The following is a 21,660-nucleotide window of genomic DNA, read 5'->3' on the forward strand; positions in this document are numbered from 1 at the left end:
TTTAAAGAACTGAGGGTTTATGAAGATCTGAGTGGGCGGTCTCTAGAAAATGGTGGGGGTGTATTTATGCTAGTAGATGGATTGATTGTGGGTTGAGCGTAACATCATGTTATATCTTGTGCAGAATACAAGCTTTCTGCATTATATCTATGAAAGAAACCTCACTGATCTGCTATGCCTCCTGAGAGGGACTGGCATGTATAGCAAACCATACAAAAATAGCCAAGTTGTGAAAAAAGCACATCAGTGATCATTAGTAAAGTATGCTGTGTGATGTGGTGACTCCCTCTGTACTATACTAATCATTTTAGTCAGGGGTCTCTTAGTGGTTTTACAGACCTCAATCATTATCTAAGGGATTTTCAAAATATAAAATGTCTAACTGCCAATGCAGCTCATGCAAAATCACTGCCCATTATATACTCTTGTTTACATTGAATAGAACAATGATCTTTGAACAAATTAACACCACTTTTACTAATGACTTTGGATAGGTGTAGAGTACTGTTGATAGGTGCTTAATAAGCTAAAGCTTTTGTTCTACCAAAGTATGCATGCCCTCTAAGTTACACAGTGATTTTGCCTGAAAGTGTCCTGCTAGTTAGACACTCTTCCTTACTATCTCACTATTTTCTAAAACGCGTAATAGAGTGGCTGTGCTGCTGTGGTATAGCTCAGTGTTACAAATGAGTAGATGTTTAATGAATGGAAAAAAAAAAAACTTCATCAAACAAAAGCCTTAAAAAATAAACTAATGTCCATTCCACAAGGGGTACTTTGAGGTAGTAAGTCACTCTCTAGATTTCCTATGGATAACTTGAAATTGACAAGGAGAAACACCCTGACTGCCTGGCAGACTTCTGTAAGCGTTCGAGCGTTAATCGGATGGCTGCAGGTTCGAGGCTGCCCAGGTCCAGTCATGGATTTTTTCCTCGTTCTCCATCTTTTCAAACACACTTTATGTAACAACTCTAAACAGGCTGTAGGACCAGGTGTCCTACAGACCTTAGCCTTAATAAATAAATTTAAAAAAAAAGATTTTCTTACAAAATATAACATAGTTGACAAATCAGTATGATTTTTGTCAACTATGCATTAAATTCATTAAGCTTTTTACCAAGTGAGTTTTAAAGTTGGTGTTTAGATCTAGCAATTTACAGTACTTCATCAAAGCTGATGAAATATCCATTCAACTTTCCTTCTGAAGTTTCTCACTGCATTCAGTAAAGCTGTTGGGTTGTCAAGATGATGTCATAGATAGTAATTAGTAATCTATGACATTGTATTGTTGGATGGTGAAAATTTTAACACTTATCCAGATTTGAATGTTACTAGCCTACAATTTTTTATAATTTGGCAGCTGCCCTCACCACTATATAATATATAGCCACCTACATTGGTGTACTATGAGACTTGTAATTAACACTGAATGTTAGTACACTTCCTTAATTGTATATCATAAAATACAGCTCCTATGTGCAAAACGAAATTATGCACACATACACATGCAGTTGAGAATTGAATGATTATTGCATGGGCTGGTGTAAATGAAGGAAAGGTGTAATAACAGTGCTAAAACAGGTACGTACACCTGTCCTTCACTGGGATAGATTGGGGGAATGCTGAAGCATCACTCAAAATTAATTTTTCATCATGCACTAAAAATATAGTCAGGTGCTAGGAGATACACTAGCAAATGTAATGAATGGACTAAATGAGCAATTAAGGGAAAGATGCTGGATTCTAAGTATTATAATATAATGAATATGAAACTAAAATTTAATGTAAATACTCTAATAGAACAGTCATTTATTCTAATAGAACACCCAAAATAATTTTAATAGAACACCCAAAATAATTTTCTGATAATAGTGTATGTTGTAGTACTTGTAGTGAATATACTTAGGGCTTCCAAATTATGTGAATTACTACATAGTTACGTGAAAACACATGATTATCATCAACAAAGGCTGGCAAAAGTTTTCAAAATCATGACATGGGAGGCATCTCCTTACTATATAGTGATGCTCCATGGGAAGGATTTGGATACTCCAAATGTCACTGTTGTGGTAATACTGCATGTGCACCCATGGTTTATCCATTCCTTGGAGAAGTCATCCTTGCATGATATAGAAGTCAGATTATGTGATATATGGAAATAATTATATTCCATACATAATTGACTACTTGGAGCTCAGCATTCTAAATCATTAAAATGTACTCATAATTGATTGCTACTAGGCATGTGCCTCAAAGCCCTTTGGTATAATAATTACGCTAATATGCAAAGCCTTAGTATAATAAGCAAAAAGTCACAAACTCAAAAAGTGTGTCAGCCTCTGGCTCTTTTGCAAGCCTGTCAAAGCCCTCTTGGCCAAGATAAATGTTGTTTTCACTCAAGCAAGTTGTAGAGATAGTATTTGTAAGTAAATTGGTCCGGCAGAAAAGCTATACACCACTGTATCCAGCTACTAAGTTTGAAACATTATGTGTAACTGCTCTGATCCAGTAGATTCAGAGTGATAGCGTAGTGTAACTAGGGTATGTAAAACTTAATATCAAAGAAGAGTATGAAACAAGATTAATAACAGTACTGTGCATGTAAAACTGTGCTGCAGTAGGTTATTTGACTTCAATTCATAGCTAGTTTTGCGGATCAAAAGTCATTGATATAATAATGATAATGAGCCTCCCTCCCTCATTAAATTTTCAAAAAGCTCAGATGGGGAACTACATGGAGTGGCCTAAACTGGCCAATCATGCATTTGTAGAGCATGCATTCACTATTAAGAAACTTATTGGGTCATTGATCAATTTTCCCACTGATGAACTTTCAGTCCTCAACAAAACATATCAGGAGTAAACAATCTGTATATACAATCTCAAAGTCCAATAATAATATGACTTGGATTCAACAGTAGTTTTTCAATATGATTCCTTGTGTTAACCTTATTATGTTGACTAATGCATTGAAAAGGCTACGTTGATCTCATCAGAAAAACAACAGCTAAGTATAATTAATGAATGTATTACAAAAGTTCAGCATTACTTGGCATGGGTTGCTAGCTACAGACTGAGATTCTGATTGTTACCTATATTTGGCCACCTGTTTAGAATAAATTCTTCACTAACAGAACTTTTCGACTCACAGAATGAAGCACTGTAAAAGAAACATTCATCATGTCCTAGCATGGTCAAGAAGCATCCTTTGTGTCATAAAGTTTTACCAAGAGTTAATAATTGAGAGGAGAGTGTCCAACACAATACAGAGCCTCTACAAAGGGATTCTTCTGTAAAATTCTGTGATTTTTAGTATATTCTATATGCGAAGATTGCTTTAATCATCACATTTCTTTGTTCATCCCATGTGCAATCATCACATTTCCTTTTTCTGGCAGTGTGTACTTGTTAACACGTCTGAGAGAATCCCTTTGAATCATGCTGAATCATTTGTAGAGGCTCCATATTGTGTTAGACACTCCCCTTCCACTATTATTAACTCTTGGTTTTACTGATAGACCACTTAATAATCTATAACCAAACAGCTAAAAAAATCACATTCAAGAAGTTTTGCAAGTATAGTGATGTCACATGTCACAATAATTGTTATATGGATATTATCATGATATAAATAGGCAATGGTCATATTGTCATTATATGTAGTTATGGACTGCATTATGTACATGTGATCAATAACAGTACTGACTTGTTGTTAACTGCTTTTGTAGTGCAGCAACACATGCTGTAGAAGTACTGTACTTCAAGTTTGTTATTCACAAATTTATTATAGAAATTCTATTATGAATGAAAATTAGTCTGGTACCTACCATATGATGATGAATGTTCATGTAAATACGCATTGTGATACGTAATTGAAACCTGGCAATATTTCTCTTAAGATATCATGATGTTATTCTGGCATCAGTATCCTTGTAATGTGCTTGTGCATTTGCACAACCAGTACATTTCTAATTGCCTTCATACAGGTAATTTATGTACATGCAGGTATTGAGTAAACTATAACAAATTATTTTGAAAAGCATAATTATATAAACCAGTTCAAAATACATTTCAATAATTCAATAAAAACATCAGTATACACTTCTTAGACATACAAATCCAGGCCTAAAATGGCTGCCGTGTTGGTCTCATCAATATATCGTGAATCTGTAATAATTGCAATAGTAACAAGTATAACGAATCATGTTATATACCAAGTTGAAAAATTTTCCCACAACCCAATGTAAGGAAGGGAGTATGGAAAACCTTTATAAACACTACCATGCCACAGATTACAAAGACTCCACAAAATTTGTCTGCTATTAGAGCGTTTATATATATACTATATCTGTGGTGGAGATCAAAAGTGCCATGCTGTGGTATATAAGTGATATACCATGCTTTGCAGCTATGCTTACCATAATTGTATGGTGTGACTTCACACATTCCACAAAATTCTTATCTAAATGGTAAACAAGTCTCTAATAAGAAGTGCCTAAATCAAGCAACAATTATCCACCTCAGCTAGTAAAAGGATTTTTGATGAGCTCTTGTCTCCTTCATGTATAACTCAGTAATCACAACTAGGTGGGCGTGGCACTGCTAAGGATTTCTACTAATTTCAATCTCCAGCAGGTGCAGTTTCACTATAATTACTATCTATAATCGTTTCATCCACTGGGGTGTAGTTATAACACGATTACTCGGGATATGACTAATATAAGCACTCTGCGCTGTGCTCTCGGGAGGTCGTGCATATATTTTAGTCATACCCTCATAAGTGTGTCATAACTATTAAAAAAAATTATATATATATATATATATATATATATATATATATATTATCCTTACTAGTAACCTAGTAACCCATCATTTCAGTTAACCATTTTCATCATTCTAGCTTATCAAATCATGTTTTAGCTGAATTGGAGCATTTGATAGGTCAGAAAAAAAATGGCATAGGACCCAAACTTTCAGCATTATCAGCAGACCCTACCTAATAATGCAGTGGGTAGGGTCAGGGCACGAGACCACTACTCTTTATAGCACACAATAAACAGAAGATTGGGATTTCCATACTCTCCTGGAAAAATCACCTTAATTATTCTAATACAATGTAAATATTCTAATCACACAGTACAGTACCCTAGTTATACCCGCACAAAATGTGCTTGATACTAAGACCATTGTTATGTGCTACAGTGTGAATACACTTACATTTGAACATTACAAGTGATCGAGGAGTAATCACATCATTACACACCAACAAAGACATGATTTGGCATACTGTATAATTTTGATGTTAGGGTTTTATGATAAAAAAATTTTAAGTGTCAGGACAAATTTCCTGACAACTTGCAGTTGGTCAGACAAACATGTAGTTGACTGGACACACCAGTACACTGTATAGACAAAAACGCACTGCATTTTGCTGGTAGTGCTGCCAAGTAGCCTGAGTGTTGTTTGTCACAGCCACAAAACTGTACTTTTATGGGATTCAGTACAACAGAGGGGTTGTCATGCAAGAATGTAGCATCTCCTAGCAACCAACTGTAATAGAATAAACAGCCATTTACAATACACACAGTAGGTTTTCTCTTACGCTTTGAAAGGATCTAGCCATAAAGGTTAGCACCTTTTCACAAAAAAAAATTTGATATTGACCAGAAATCACCTTCACAATAGCGCCTTGGCAGTATTGGTTAAGTAGAATCAATGGCCAAAAATGCTTCAAATAATGTAGGTTGCTATGAAATTAAAAAAAAAAATGTTTATTCAGTGCTGACTGATTCACTGACTAACTATAATGCCTTCAGACAAGCATAACTGTAAGGCTATAAACTTGATTTTTCACTGTTCGATGTTGCTTCAGCTCGACAGGTACCTTTTAGACTGCAGTACATACAATGCATGCATCATGGACTCCTGTCCCATTTCTTTTTGCTGACAGCCCAAGGTGTCAATATGCCATAGCACAATGGCTTCCCTACATTTGTAAATGGGAATCATCCATATTTTCTGTAATGACTGGATTGATTGCAGAGGTGCTTCTACTGTAGTGCTGCGTAACGGGCTAAACATAGTTGAAGCAAAGTGTAATGGCCACTTCACTTTCGAGTCAGTAATTGAGAGTTGGGGTGCTTATTCGGATGACACATTAACTACGGTGAATTTAAATTACGTTACATTGGTAAACTATATAAAGTTTGTCTATGGTGAGGTGAAGTATGCTTACTACAAGGGGAATCCTACTTATTTGCTTACTTAATGGAGGGGAGGGGGGGGAGTTGTACTTATTTGGATGTAAAAAAGAAACAATATTGAACTTACTGTATAGTAGGGACTATAAAGGTTTGGGCGTGGTCCATGAAAAAACACCACCCAAAATCCAGCCTGCTGATGACAATGAGGCAGTATTGGTTAGGTAAAACTAAGTCTTCAGATCGACCCAAAATGCTTTCAACAAGTTGCTACGAATTTTTCTAATTTTTAATTTTTTAATTGTTAAATGGAATTTTCTAGTGACTGACTGATTGAGTAACTGACTAATGCCTTCAGAACTCGATAACGGCTAAGGCTACGAGCTTAACTTTTCACTGATGGACGTAGCTTTAGCCGGACATGTGCCTTTTTACATACAATACATTCGCCATGGATTTACCAGTGTCTTTTGTGTCCTTCTTTGTGTTCCATTCATCTTTGCTGACAGTGAAAGGTGTTGATTTGGCAGTAGCGTGTGATGACTTCTCTTCGTAACAGAAATCATCCGTATTATTCATAGTGGCTACTTTGATTGTAGAGGTGCTTTTTGAACAGTTCTCGATTCGTTATGCTGTGTAATGGGTTGAAGATAGCTGACAATGAAGTGTAATGGATATTTCACTTTTCAAATGATAATTGATACATGTAGCAGGGGCTCGCAGTTTCTTTCTTTTGATGCGGTATGTGTGGGTTCACCAGTTATAATAATTTTTATTTTACAAAAAGTTAACAAACAAGTACACAAAAATTGGAATTTTCAACTACTGTAAATTGGGTTTTATTTTCGATGGTAATAAATTTTCAAGGTTAGCTACATCCACAAAAATTTAACACGTGAATATAAACAAACATCGAATTTTTTGCAATTTTTCACAATTTTAACCGGCACGTGAGTAACCATCGGTAAGTCCACTCGTGTTCCAGTTATTAAACAAGTAATACTACTTCCTCTTCAAAGCAACAGCAAACAAACATGAGACATCTTCAAGGAACGTGTCCAATAATACTTCCGTCTTTTATAATACCTACTACACATCTATCACTGTCATTTGTAGTTCTTGTGCGCAGGCACCAACTGTAGCAGTCCACAGTCGATGATATACATGATATCCACGTACACAACAGTTGATCTCAAACGTAGGCTTTGGACATACAGCTGTATGTGACCGATCACGTGATCAACTTGTTAGCATGGCGTGGACTTGCTCGCTGCTTCCTTGCTGTACCTGTAAATAAGGAACGATAAAATAGTGAACAGTCTATCAATCAGCAATATACAATTGTTATAATTTCAGCATGACAAAACTTTCATGTTAAAATACTTTCGTGAGTACCAGGCACCAATGAAAATTTATTTACACAAACATTTAACTCATGAATATTTTCACACATGAAAATAACCCGATTTACAGAAGAACAGGGACCATAGCACATCAATAAAAAGTACTGGAGTAGTGCACGATATTAAATCACAGTAAAACAATAAGAAGTGTATTTTCTAGCATTTTAACGCAGTAAATTAGCAAGAAAATAAGCTCCCACGTGAATATGGTAGTAGTGTCACGTGATGCATGGTATAAATAATGCTGTGTGGTGTGTATTAATGCACTCTAGGCCACATGTGTGAACAGGTTGGCTGCGTTATTTATCACAATCCAAGATGGTGGAAGAAAAGATTGACCTTCTTATGGAGAAACTCAGCCAAAACCAGCGAGAGATGGACACGAAGCTAATCACAACTATTGCCGAAGTAAAGCACGAGATGACGTCTGCACAACTTGCACAAGAAAGACAAGCACAGGAGCTATCGCGGAAGATCTCAGGACCATCTTACCAGTTCCGGAAGAAAGGAAATGAGATGCAATTCAAATTCAACCTGGAGGTTGAAGAATCCATCGTGTCCGCAAAGAAGGAGCTGGAGAGGATGGTGCCCTCTGACCCCGGAGAAAAGGCCGCACTGTCAAGGGCAACAGAGTTTTTAGAGGAAGGTGCGTCTTCTCTGAAAACGTGACAGAAGCACATAAAAGTGGCGCACCGCTCCAGATTCGGCTGGGGTACCGGCTGGGGTACCGTCCACCATTATCAGAGCAATACCCTCGCGGACAACAAGGACAATGAGAAGCAACTTCGCCGATCAGAAAAGGAGGCTGAGCATGAATTTAAAGAGTTTGAAGAGGCCAGCAAACGACGACGAGGTGGTGGAAGAGGAGGCTGGAGATGGCGGCCTTACCCATATTCGTTCCGGGATCCTCAGTGGGATACTGCCAGGCCCAGCTCAAGAACAGCGGGCACATTACCTACACCACCTCAGCCATTGATGTCCCTCACACCTCAGAGGCTGAACAGGCCAAAAGTTATATGTGGGGAATTTGGGCACCTAGCAGCAAGCTGCCCTCTTAAGGGAAAACAGTATCCTTTTGGTCAGCCTGTGGTAAGCAGTGCTGAAGTCACAGGTGTCATATCTGAGTCTTGTGAATTAAGTATGTGTGTGCAAGGTGTTGATAATGATACTGCTGAATTATGTGTGCCATTACAATGTGTAAATGATTCTCAAAAGCATGGTTGATGTTTGGGATACCTCTGAAGTAGTGAATGACATGACAAGAATTTGGGAGGCTGAAGTGCCTCCAACCACCTTGAATCAAATCTCAGATGTCCAAGGAAGGCTCAAACAAAAAGTACAGTTTTGGCAAGAGGTCCTGCATTCCTCCCCCCCATCCTAGACTGTATAGAGAATGGTTACTGTTTGCCATTAAAGTTTGTTCCCCCTCCTTATTCCCAACATAACTACCAATCCTCGTGAGTTTGTAAATGAGGCAGTAAAGAGTTTGATTTTGAACCGCTGTGTGATGAAAGTACAGAGTAAACCTGAGGTGTGTAGCCCACTGTCAGTTGTAGGTAACCCAGAAGTTAAACTACGCCTTGTACTTAACCTGAGGTACCTGAGTCAGTTTCTATATGTCCAAAGTTTTAAGTTTGAAGACCTGCGTACAGCAGCACTGATGTTTGAACAGGGTGAGTACCTATTCAAATTTGATCTCAAATCTGGGTACCACCATGTTGATATTTGGCCTGAACACTACAAATATCTGGGGTTCCGTTGGGATTTGGATGGCGTGGAGAATTATTATGTCTTTAAAGTCCTTCCCTTTGGGTTGTCCACTGCCTGTTATCTATTCACAAAATTAATGAGACCATTAGTGAGGTACTGGCGTGGCAGAGGCCTAAAAACTATTATCTACTTGGATGATGGAATTATAGCAGTAAAGGGAAAAGTTGAGGCAACAGTTGAAGAATCAGCTGGGCTTATTGTTAACATAGAGAAATGTGTTTGGGAACCATCCTGTAAAATAGAATGGCTTGGGTTTTACATCGATTTGGCCCTTGGTGAGTTTTCAGTACCAACTGGAAAGATCTCCACTCTTAAAGCTAAGCTGTCTAAAGCCAAACAAAAGAGACTCTTCCCAGCAAAACAATTGGCCAGTATAATTGGCAAAATCACTTCAATGTCCCTTACCTTGGGTTCGGTTAACAGGCTGATGACCTGAAGCTTATATGCCGCCCTAAACAACAGAGTTGTTTGATGTCACCGAGTAAATTTAACAGATGAAGTCTTACAAGAGATAGAATTCTGGCTCTCTGAAATTTCAAACTTTAATGGGCAACACATTTGGCCTAAACCATCAGTAGTCAGGGTTGTGTACTCAGATGCAAGTTCAACAGGTTATGGTGGGTATGTAGTGGAGCATGGAAATTTAGTTGCTAATGGCCAGTGGTCCCCAGGGGATGCAGATAAGAGTTCAACATGGCGGGAATTGCAAGTGGTAAGGCTTGTGTTAGATGCCTTTCAGAAAAAGTTAATGAACGACGGATTCGCTGGTTTTCTGATAACCAGAACGTAGTAAGAATAGTCCAATATGGAAGTAGGCAGGCCATTCTCCAATCAGAGGCCTTAAGTATATTTGTAACCTGTTTAAGAAACAACATCAGAATTGAGCCAGAGTGGATTCCAAGGAGGGAGAATGAGCTGGCCGTCTACTACAGTCGTATAATAGACTATGATGGCTATATGTTGAACCCTTCAGTTTTCAGTGGTTAGACACCCTTTACGGTCCCCATACAGTGGATAGGTTTGCCAATCATGTAAATGCTCAATTAGAAAGATTTAACTCAAGGTTCTGGGTTCCTGGCACAGATTCAGTGGACATATTCACTTGTGACTGGGCTGAGGACAGCAACTGGTGGTTTCCACCTATCTACCTAATCCCCCGAGTTATCAGACATGCCCAAAACTGCAGTGCAAAGGGTACCTTGTTAGTCCCTCAGTGGATGTCATCCCCATTCTGGCCTTTAATCTTCCCAAACGGGATGGACCCAGCAGAGTTTGTGGTGGAGCACTTGATGCTGCCTAATAGTCCAGATTTAATTTTACCAGGCTGCCTATTTAAAGGTCTTCCAAATACGCCACTGTTAGCCGCTAGGTTAGAGTTCCACAAAAGTGACTAGGAAACACAGAATGGGTATACAGTAAAAGTAAATGGTCACAGCGTGAGGCTGGTATGTATGACCAACATACCCTGGTGAGGTTTGCTATGTCAGGTATTGTCTAACTTGATAAAGTAAATTATATGGTTGCTAAGCCCTAATGTGGAATGATTTTGGTCACAGCTAAAGCTAGTATGTATGACCACCTAGTCCTACTTATCCTGGTCACAGTAAGAGGCCACTAGTTATGTCCTGTGTGTAAGATGGATGCAGGTTCCCAATTAACTGGGGTCTCAGCAAGAAGCTGGTATGTATGACCCATAAGTACACCAGTCACTAAATGTTGACAGCAAGAAGCTGGAGTATGACCCAAAGGTGTAGACCACCCCTCCCACTGCCCTATGGTCTCAGCAACAGGGAACCCATAATTGGTACTAAGTATGACTTTCCCATTCGGCAAAAGAATTAGCCTGTTAGGTATGACCAATAAGGACACTCCATTATCCTTGGCCACAGCAAAGAGGCTGGTGGGTATGACCTGTAAGGGTATGATTGTCGGTCACAGCTGGAAGCTAATATGTGCTATGTTGTATGTCCTAACCTAAGTATGTTCAGATAATGATGCAAGCCTCATAGCTACATAAGAAATATTGTTTTCTTTTTAATTTCCACATTGTTTACTGTTATACTGTTACAGATGTCTTTAAGCAAGGAAGTTGGAAACTACTAGATGAGCTGACACATCCCGATTTGAAGGACCTGGCCAGTAGGCTTCCTAACACCATCCTCCATAGCAGGGCAGACAGCACAGTCAAGAAGTACCTTGGTGCTTTCAGGAGGTGGAAGAGATGGGCGGCTTCTTACAAATTCTCACCAATTCCGGCTAGACCGCATGAGTTTGTTTTATATCTCCAATACCTGGGAGAGGAGACCAAATCTAAGTCTGCTGTGGAGGAGGCTTGCAATGCACTGTTGTGGGTGCACTCAAGTGCGGGTTTGATTACTCCCTCATCCCGCCCCTTAGTAAGAGCTACACTAGGAGGGCTTCAACGCAAATTGGCAAAGCCTGTTGTGAAGAAGGAGCCAATGGCGGTAGATATGTTGGAAGCAATAGTTGCAGATGCAAATGGCTCTGGCACCCTCTCAGATTTAAGGCTGGCAGCTGCTTGCTTACTTGGGTTTGCGGGTTTCTTTCGCTTTCAGGAGATAGTGGATTTAAGGGCATGTGACTGCACAATCGAAGGCAAGATGTTAAAGGTCTACATTGCCTCAAGCAAGAATGACCAGCTTTGTCAAGGGGATGAAGTGCTGATAGCCAGGACCGGATCCAGTACATGCCCTGTAGCTATGCTGGAGCGCTATATGGAAAGGACAGGCATAAGATGTAATGACCAGTGCTTCCTATTCCATGCAATTCAAAACACGAAAAATGGTGAGGTACTCAGACAATCTGGTAAGATAAGTTATACCTGCATGAGTGACCTCTACAACAAGAAGCTAACCAGCCTAGGATTCTCAGCAGCAGAATTTGGACTCCACAGTTTGAGATCGGGAGGGGCTACCACTGCTGCCAATGCAGGAGTCCCAGATAGGCTGTTTAAGAGGCATGGAAGGTGGAAATCTAAAAATGCAAAAGACGATTATGTCAAGGACAGTATAGAAAGCAGGCTGCAGGTCTCCAAGAAGTTGGGACTGTATCTACAGCTTTCTTTGTAGCTCTAAGTTGTCACAAAAATAGCCAACCAGCAGTGGTGGAACAAACCCTATGTGTTAATTGGTATGGGTAGTAATGTAAAGCATGCATCAAGTGTAAGTGTAGTAGTATGGTGTGGGAAGTGTTATATTCCTACTGTGCTCAAGATACCATAATGGAAATGCACAGTAGGGATATAACACTTAGAACTCATTGTATTTAATATCGTGCTTGTTGCAGCACTTTTGCTAGGGTCCCTACTCTAGTTGAAAATTCCATTTTTGGTGTATTTATTTAGTATAAAACTACAGGTACAATTCCAAAGAAATAGTATATTACACATGTATGGCCTCATGTAGTATCACGGAGCTACTGTATGTATGCTAGGGCTGGGACAAATAGTTAGAACATCCATTTTTCTGTTAGTAAGTTAATTTCTCCATCCATATAAGGTTTAAAATCCTTGATACTAATCCACACTCTTACATTGGTTTGTTAGGTGGACTGTTACAACGTTTTCTGTGCTGTACCTAGAATATTGACTATAAAAAATCAGTCTTTTGATTGGTATTTTTATAAGCTAGAGTTACAATGTAAAACAAAATAATTTGCTAACTGCTGTTACAGGAGCTTATGAGCTGCAGAAGGCAGCAAAGGAGCTTACACTGCCTGCCGGGTGCCATCACAATCCAAATCAATCGCCAATTAGTTTCCCATATAAGGAAAGTACACTAAAATCTCGTTATTTGAAGCTGTAGTAGGGACCACAAAGGAGTAGGCATGGCCCATGAAACAATATCACCCAAAAACAGCCTCAATTTCCCCTAACAACGATCAGGCAGTATTGGTTAGGTGAAACTAAGCCCAAACAAACTTTCAGATGGACCTGAAACGCTTTCAACAAGTTGCTACGGAATTTTAAAAATAATTTATTTAATGGAATTTTCTACTGACTGAGTAAGTAAGTAACTGACTGACTGATTCCTTCAGACAAGCGTAACTCGATAACGGTTAAGGCTACGGGCTTGATTTTTCACTGTTTGATGTCACTTCGGCCCGAGAGGTGCCTTTGGCATACTGCAGTATGTACAATGCATTCTTCATGGACTTACCAGTGTCCTCCTTTGTGTCCTATTCATCTTTGCTGACAACAAAAGGTATCGATTTAGTGGTAGTACCCTTCGCAACGGAAATCGTCCATATTCATCATAGTAGCTATTTTGATATCAGAGGTGCTTTTCAAACAGTTCTTGATTCATACTGTTATGCAACGGGTTGAACATAGCCGACAACGAAGCGTAATGGATACTTCACTTTTCAGATGATAACTGATATAACTGAGGCACGCGGCACCATTTCTTTCTTTCGGTATGCGTGGATTGCAGAGGTGCTTTTTGAACAGTTCTTGATTCGAAATGCTGTGTAATGGGTTGAACATAGCTGACAACGAAGCATAATGGATACTTCACTTTTCAGATGATAATTGGGGCACGTGGCGCCATTTCAGATGCGGTATGCGTGCCACACCTTCTACTGTCAATTTTTTCCCAATTCTGAGCTCACCTAGACGGTTAGCAAACTCAGAATTTAACCATACTTGGTAGCACCTGTATACATACAGGTGTGGTGTCATGCATATTGCAGCTGAATAGGTTTATTCTCTCTCTTTTTTTTTGAAAAAAAACTGACAGTAGTCCTTTGCTTTTGGTCAAGTGTTAAATCACTGTAAGGATGGAAATAAGCCTGAAGTTTTTTGGATACTGGAACACCTATTAGTTTATTTTTACAGTTTCAAACAACACAACTCAACAAAACTCTTATAAATTATGGATCTTAACATTTTTTTTACACCAAGAATTATGGTTTTAAGTTATTGAGAGAGCAAGTGGTGAGAAAAAAGCACCATTTAGGATGATTTTTGCCTAATGCTGGGCTCACCCAAATGGTTAGTAAGCTCAGAATTTGGTGTGTGACTTCTTTGCTGATGGTTGACTACTACTGTGGTGTGAGGAAGTTTTGGCTATCATTCGTATTGGTCTCCGAGGAAGAAAACCTTGACGCAGCGATGGAAATCATGCTTCACCAATCAAACCACCAATTTGTTTTGGTGAAGGTTTGCTCACAGAAGTGCAGTATTAAAGATCATTGTTTCTGGAAGTTACAGCTCATAACCTCATGATTTGCAGGTATTTTGATTGATTTCCATCCCAAGAAAGGAATAAAATTTACTGCCACTGCAGCTGTGTTCAAGGGAGAGTCAGTTCAACATGTCACAGCTATTAGCATATTATTTTTAAAATGTCAATTTTTTTAAATATTGCAACCCCTTTACTTAATGCTATACAATGTTCATAGCTTCATTCAATTGCAGTCAAAACATTCAGCTGTTAACAAGTATACAAGTATAAGGAAAATTAAGAATTTTAACTTCGACTAGGAATCACAGAAAAAAGAGCAGCAAAACAAGGGATGTTGTCAACACCTAAAGATATATTAGTGGACATTCAATCCCTACACCTGTAATTCAGTCAATGGGTATTGACTTTATTGACTGAATTAGGGCTCCATTAGTATATCTTCAGGTGTAGGCGACTTCCCTTGTTTTTTCTATGGACTTAAATTCTTAATATTTTCTTTTTTTTGCAATCCAGTCACAATGGAAAACTCGGACAATTCCTGTCAAATGTAGGGAAGCCATCATGTGGCACTACTGTGAATCAACACCTTGCACTGTCAGCTAACATAAATGGAGGACACAGGTAAATCCATGAAGCATGCACTGTATCTGCAGTATGCCAAAAGGCAACAGTCGGGGGGAAGTAACACTGAACAATGAAAAAAAATCAAGTTTGTATCCGTTATCGAGTTACGCTTGTCTGAAGGCATTAGTCAGTCAGTCGGTAGAAAATTTCAGTAGGACCTTGATTATCCAAAACCTTGATTATCCGAACAGTATAAGTGACTGCTCTATTAGAGAATTTCGTCATTACGTGAACGTTCTATTAGAGTACAATGTATGTTCTATTAGAGTAGTTGAACACAACTCTGCATATAAATGAATGGGCTTCATTTATCCAAACAAATTCAGTTATCTGAACACTTATGATTAAACTGGCACACAGGTGTTTGAATAATGGAGGTCTTACTGTAATTCTAAAAAAAAATTCATAGTAACTTTTTTGGCAGCATTTTTAGGTCGTACTGAAGGAATTTTTGGGCTTGGTTATACCAAACCATTACTGCCAAGGCACTATGAAGGTGGTTTTAGGGTAATATTTTTGGTCAGAAAAAACTCAAACCTCTAATATACAGTACTACTATACTGTATGAATATTCATTCCAGCCCTAATGCATGCATGAATAATGCGTTATTACTACCTGTCAATATACACATGGTCTGGCAAAGCAGTTTCTTTTCTGCATGACACACTACTGTGTGCTAAACTAATAACAGTATATATAACATCGCTATATACACACGGTTAATTAATCACCTTGCCTATTTAAAAGGGATAGTATTAACTACATGAGTGCCTAGAAGTAGCACAACATCAACTTGTTCCTTCATACACAGCACTTGCGTTAGCAGTATTTTCAGAGAAAAGTAAAGCATATCATTAAGTGTATTGGTATATATGTGCATAAGAGCTGTCAGTGAAATTGTGTTTCACTAGTGGAAGTGTTATTGTGACACAAATCTCACATTAGTAATTTCTATGTCATTACAACTTTAGTATATGATTAAAACATTTGAATGCACACCAAAGACATTTTCAAGGATACAAGGCAAAAATTACAAGAAATCATACTATTTTTTAAAATTAATTACTTCTTGGTTGAACAGAAGGACAGTAGTTTGTTACACTGTTACAATTATCAGTAAACCCAATGTATGGGACACTCCCACAAATAAAAAGGCCTGTTTATTGTGAAATGGCAGCTGCTACACCTTGTTTCCTTGTTATATCTTCCAGCTGTTAGCTTGTTTACTACACAAATTAATGTCAACACTGTAACATAAAACTTGAAGTAGTAATTCAAGCTGGACATTCTTAAACAAATGGCTACCATACATAAAACCATTTTATTCAGAGACAAAGACATGTCTGTATGGGATATGACACAATACTATATACACACTACATACACTAGGAATTTCTGGCCACTCTTCATGTGGTAGACTCAAGTCCCCAGTGTATGGCTGATATAGCTCATTCTCCTACATACACAACACCCATAAACATACAGTATAGATAGTATACAGTAGTCACCTGAGGTGGGGTGTTCATCCACTCCCCTTGCACATGACAATATTGCTGCTTCATTACTGGCAGTGTTGGTAGCGGTGTAGGCAAAGTCGGCCAGTGTGGAGTAGTGATGGGGCTAGTGTCTACATGTGGTGGCGGCTAGGGTAGAAAAGAGGAATGCTCGTGTAGATATGCTATATGGAAAAGTAGGTTTTCAAAACTACGTGAACTGCATGCTATTTCAGTATTAGAGTAATTAAAGTTTGCTTTTTACGTACATATGTAAGACCTTTAGGAATAACATTAATTGGGTATTGCAGCTTCTGAGAAATAATAATTATATCATTAAAATGTGATATTTACACATGATGTGTGGTTACACAGGAAAGAACATATTGTATAGTGGGTTTTTACTGTGAAGACTTTATTTTTTTTTTGCGAACAGTGGCTAGCCACAGTAATTAATTCATGCTTATTTTATCTCATATGTTTTCATGTCTTCTTGCCCAATATTATTGTGCCACCATGAAATGAAAGAAACTGCACATCCTTGAGAGGGTGCACAGTAAACTGTTGGGTCATCATGCAGTGCACATCCCAAGTAAGTTCCTCACCAATGACAAGAATGCAAAATGTCTTTAAATGAGGTAGCCACACATACAACCACTCAACAATGCTTCCCTCTCCTCTCTCATGTATCGATATTTCAATTGTGAAATCACGGAAATGTGAAGGTCAGGTTTTGTGCAATTTAACCATGTAGGTTAGTAGTTTACCAGTTTCCTAAACTTGTTATATAACAGTGCAGTGGAGTGATAGCTAGTACTAAACTATGAAAAATTATTGACCGCATATGCATTTAATATGAAGTTCTGCACTTTTTTTGCATATAAAATTGCAGCTGGGCTGCTTACTACTTTCCAAAAAACTTGTTATATAATAACAATATTTGTATGGGGGCCATGCAAATATTATGAACTCTTGGTAACAACATATGCGATGGGGGTATGGCTGTTATTTAGCGATGAAAATTTATTAGCAGCCCACGCACTTTTAGAAAATGTAACACATCTCGTTATTATTGCTATTTACTCTGTAGAACTCAGAGTATAAAAACACAGATAATTTTATTGGGAGGTAGACATGTACATCCTCTACCACTGCTTGTAGCAGCAGCTGCCATTGACATCATATTGACTGGCATCATCTTTATACTTACAGGTCAAGGATAACTTTGTACAGTATGGCATACATGCTGATTATGTATGAACTGGGTACGATTTAAATAAGCATTCTAGAAAATATATTCCAACATGTAGAGACAACAGTTACACAGTACACATACCCTCACCTGTGACCAGTCATTCACAGGCCACAATCGCTGGCTGTGGTTCACACACTGCTGGTCTGGATTCATAAAGTGTGGCTGAGCTGACTGTGGCTGAGGCCAAGGGGCATGGGGGGACGGGGTAATACACACAGGACTATTCTGGACCTACAGCAAATAATGCCAATTGCTTTATCTGCTCCTAACACATGTATAAATCTACTTTACTAGTGGATCTGCTAGTTACTTTAAAGATTTATGTACTATTACAGTGTGAACCACAGTAGTGGTTCATAATAGAGATCACCTATTTTCTTTTGCCAAAATCCTAATAGAACACACACCTTAGGAAGCTCCCCCAACCACAAAAGAAGCCTTAGAAGTTAATTTGGAAAAGTATAGGCCCACTGGAAAATATGAAGTCAATAAAAGTACTTATATGCCATTTTGTTCATCATATTATTGTGTCTTTTCCACAGGGCAAGAGCAAAATGTGAGTACCTTCATTTGGAAGCCCTACATGTATATCATTACCTGTATCAACAATATTGTTGTGTATCATTGCATAGTGCATGCGTGATCACATAGCTGCACAAGTGTGCATGCCTATACGATAAATCAGAAGCCATACTATTGTTGACCATAGCACACCTATAGCAAAGCTGCATAGTACAAAGTACATTTAATAGTAAGGAAACAATACACTGGTGTTTGATAACTCTGATAATGTTAGTTGACTACTCAACAGGAGCTACTGTACATGATGACTAACTTGATCTACTAACCTCAGGTACGATTTCTAAAAACAGGCAAAGGTCTTAAGATTCATCGGACACGGAATGTTTCAACAGAAATATTCCCATTTATCAAATGGCTGCGCACAAATTCATGTCTGTTGCTATCTGCAAGCTTATGTGGAGTCACGCCCACTAATGGAGTACACGAGTTTTAGTCTAGTCTATAAGCCACAATGGAACCATGCTAATTTACCAATAAGGTGTGTTTAAGTAGTATCCACGAATTTGATTTGTTGAAACCTGTTTCAACAACTGCTATCAAAAGCTTGGACACAAAAATAATATTGATGAAATTTAAATTTGGCGGTTTAGTAACGAATCGCTAGTTCTTAGTTCACCACCAAATTTAATTGGTATAAGGTAGATAAGCTACAAATAATTTCTGTTTCCTATCCACTGACTACATCTATCTACTGTCAGCTCTACAATGTTCCGTTAGTCAGTATTCTCATTATTTCTCTGTGCTCAGTAATTCAATCTTTGTAAGGGCATCAACTCACATGTTATTGTGCCAAGTCAGCACAAATTCACACAAGCTTAAGTATGCTTTAAACAGTTTGCTATGGCTCACATACAAATAATGGTTTGAAAAACTGCCATTCCATCTTACAATGGAACTCTGGGGGACAGGAAACAGATAATTTGAGGTATAATAAGGCTGCAGCATAAGTTGCTGTAGACCTTCAGTGCTGGTCACTGTAAAGCTCTAATAACATTAAGCTGTAAGGGCAAAATCTTATTAAAGAAAAATCATCTGAACACCGAATCTGCTTTAGCTATCCAGTGCCACATGCATGATGAGTTGCACAGTCAGTGTTTATTCTAGGATTTGTCCTTTGGGGGGAATCAGGAAGTTGGGGGTGACCAGGTGAAAGTCGTTGTCCAAGTTCACAACAATGTAAAACAGTTGAAATAGTTGCTAAATTGGTTAGTCATTTAAGGCTGTGTCATGAATGTTGGTTATGATTTTTTTGATTGGGTCAAGCCAGATCCTATGATTGATGTGCATGAGTGTAGTAGTGATGACATAATGATGCAATATCTAGGACAACTATCTCATAGTAGTGCACTTAATCTGTCGAATAAACAATTTGTGGGAAATCACTGAGATATTGTATTGACCATCATTACAAAGCACTAGCAAAATTAAAACATCTGCATGGGTGGATGTCTTCCAAGATATAGAAATTGAATATTAGGGTATTTGTGACCAGATCTGCAAAAACCTGACACAATCATGCAAGCCTAAATTTTACAGTATAAAGCATTGAATACAAGGGGTGAACTTATATTTGTGATTTTTAAAAATTAATGATCTTAAGGTTGTGTTTGCAATTTCTTACACTGGAAAATTTTTAAAACACTCTGAGATCAAATCTTAAATAAGTTGTGTACCATATTCAGTATAGTGTAGTAGTCAGTCACAATTTTAGGGGGTGACCGTGAGCCTGAGATTATCATTAGGGTGGGGACAGTTTCCCCCTAGAATAAACACTGGTGCTAGCCGCGCAGTACAGAGGCCATCAAGCCCCAGGTGTATTGTGCATCGACTCACCATATCAGTACGTGATTGTAGGGTATTGATGTAGTCTATAGCCGCTCTAAGCAGAGCGTTTCGACTGACTTTCCTTTTGGTCGCGTCATCAAACTTCAACACCGTATACAATTTTCTGTACGCTTCACTGATTTTTATAACGCGCCGCTTCTCTTTAAGGCGTTTTCCTTCCAGTTTATCATCCATTTTACTGTACAGACTTCAGTCTCGATTAGAGGAGCTAAGGTTGTCCGAGATTCAACTCCTTCGAAATCTCATACAGCCTGTTTGAAATCTTGTTGAAATCTCAAATCTTAGCTGATTTTGAAATCTAAAAAATTGTTGTAAAATTCCGTATATTTTGAGCATTACGTGTGCTCCGCCTTACATGGAACTCTCGGACGGCTTTCGAAATCTGAGATCGCACTACCCGTTTTTTTTGTTTTTTTTTTAATTAAAAAAAAAAAAAATGATGGTAATATAAATATAAAGGAGAAAAACACAGTCAGTTACTTAAAGCCTGGCCTCGCTAACTGCCAGGGAAATATCACCAGCAGCCAACTGTGGTTTGCCAGACGAAGAATGTGCACCCCTCAAGCACATGATTAAGGATCGTAGGAGTGAAAAACTTAAACTGCAACGAAGCCAACAGATTGTTTGACTGTAGCTATGACTGGTTCAACTTATCTGACAGCAGAGAAGCTAAACGTTTATAGAAAGTTGTGGCGATTGGCCCTATACCACCAGCAACAGAAAAAAAGCAATAAGTGGTGTGAAGGTACATTTTGGACACGCCCATCATATGCTCTTTCTTCTCATTCTCATTTTTACAATAGCAGCCAGGTAAAGATTGATTGAAGTGGCTCTTAGCCAGGGGATTGAATACTCTCACATCGACAAAAGCTTTCTATGAGAAGTATTCCAAAAACCTCTTGCAGATATATCCAATCTGGCATGATCATCAGAGTTGGAAGTATGGTGGGACAAAGTTTCACCAGAGAGTGGTTGAAGCTGTGGTTCAACCTGTACACTTAAGCAGACTTGAGAAAGAAGGTCATGCAGCAGTAACATCATGGAGCTCATTGTGTCTGATAGTAGGGAAACCACCAAAGGAGCAACTTAAAGCATGTTTGACAGTAAAAGGTTTCCCGCAAACACAATTATTGGTGGGGAGATGAGCTGGTCTCTACCCATAACGGAAGCATATTGCATCAATAAATGCTCACTTGTGTAAAGCGTAACCATGCTTATGAATAGGGAGAGCAGTAAGCACTTCCCGTTTGACTTTATAATTAATTAGCTAGTTAATACCTTTC

General features: G+C 38.4%; 1 protein-coding gene across 2 annotated transcripts; it reads right to left on the bottom strand.

The window, feature by feature from the left end:
* Positions 1–4,008: 4,008 nt before the first annotated feature.
* LOC136241448 (uncharacterized) lies at positions 4,009–20,639 on the bottom strand. Of its 2 annotated transcripts, none has more exons than XM_066032661.1 (5): positions 20,366–20,639; positions 18,038–18,181; positions 16,711–16,845; positions 16,587–16,658; positions 4,009–4,167 (listed from the first exon to the last, which is right to left on the bottom strand). In XM_066032661.1, the coding sequence occupies exons 1-5, from the start codon at positions 20,549–20,551 to the stop codon at positions 4,126–4,128; spliced, it is 579 nt and encodes a 192-aa protein (XP_065888733.1). In that variant the 5' UTR covers positions 20,552–20,639; the 3' UTR covers positions 4,009–4,125. The 2 variants fall into 2 exon arrangements, with proteins under 2 accessions (XP_065888733.1, XP_065888732.1); XM_066032660.1 differs by having other exon boundaries at positions 18,032–18,181.
* Positions 20,640–21,660: the final 1,021 nt, after the last annotated feature.

The sequence above is a fragment of the Dysidea avara genome, chromosome 12 (genome assembly GCF_963678975.1).
Source record: "Dysidea avara chromosome 12, odDysAvar1.4, whole genome shotgun sequence".
Lineage (NCBI taxonomy): Eukaryota > Metazoa > Porifera > Demospongiae > Dictyoceratida > Dysideidae > Dysidea > Dysidea avara.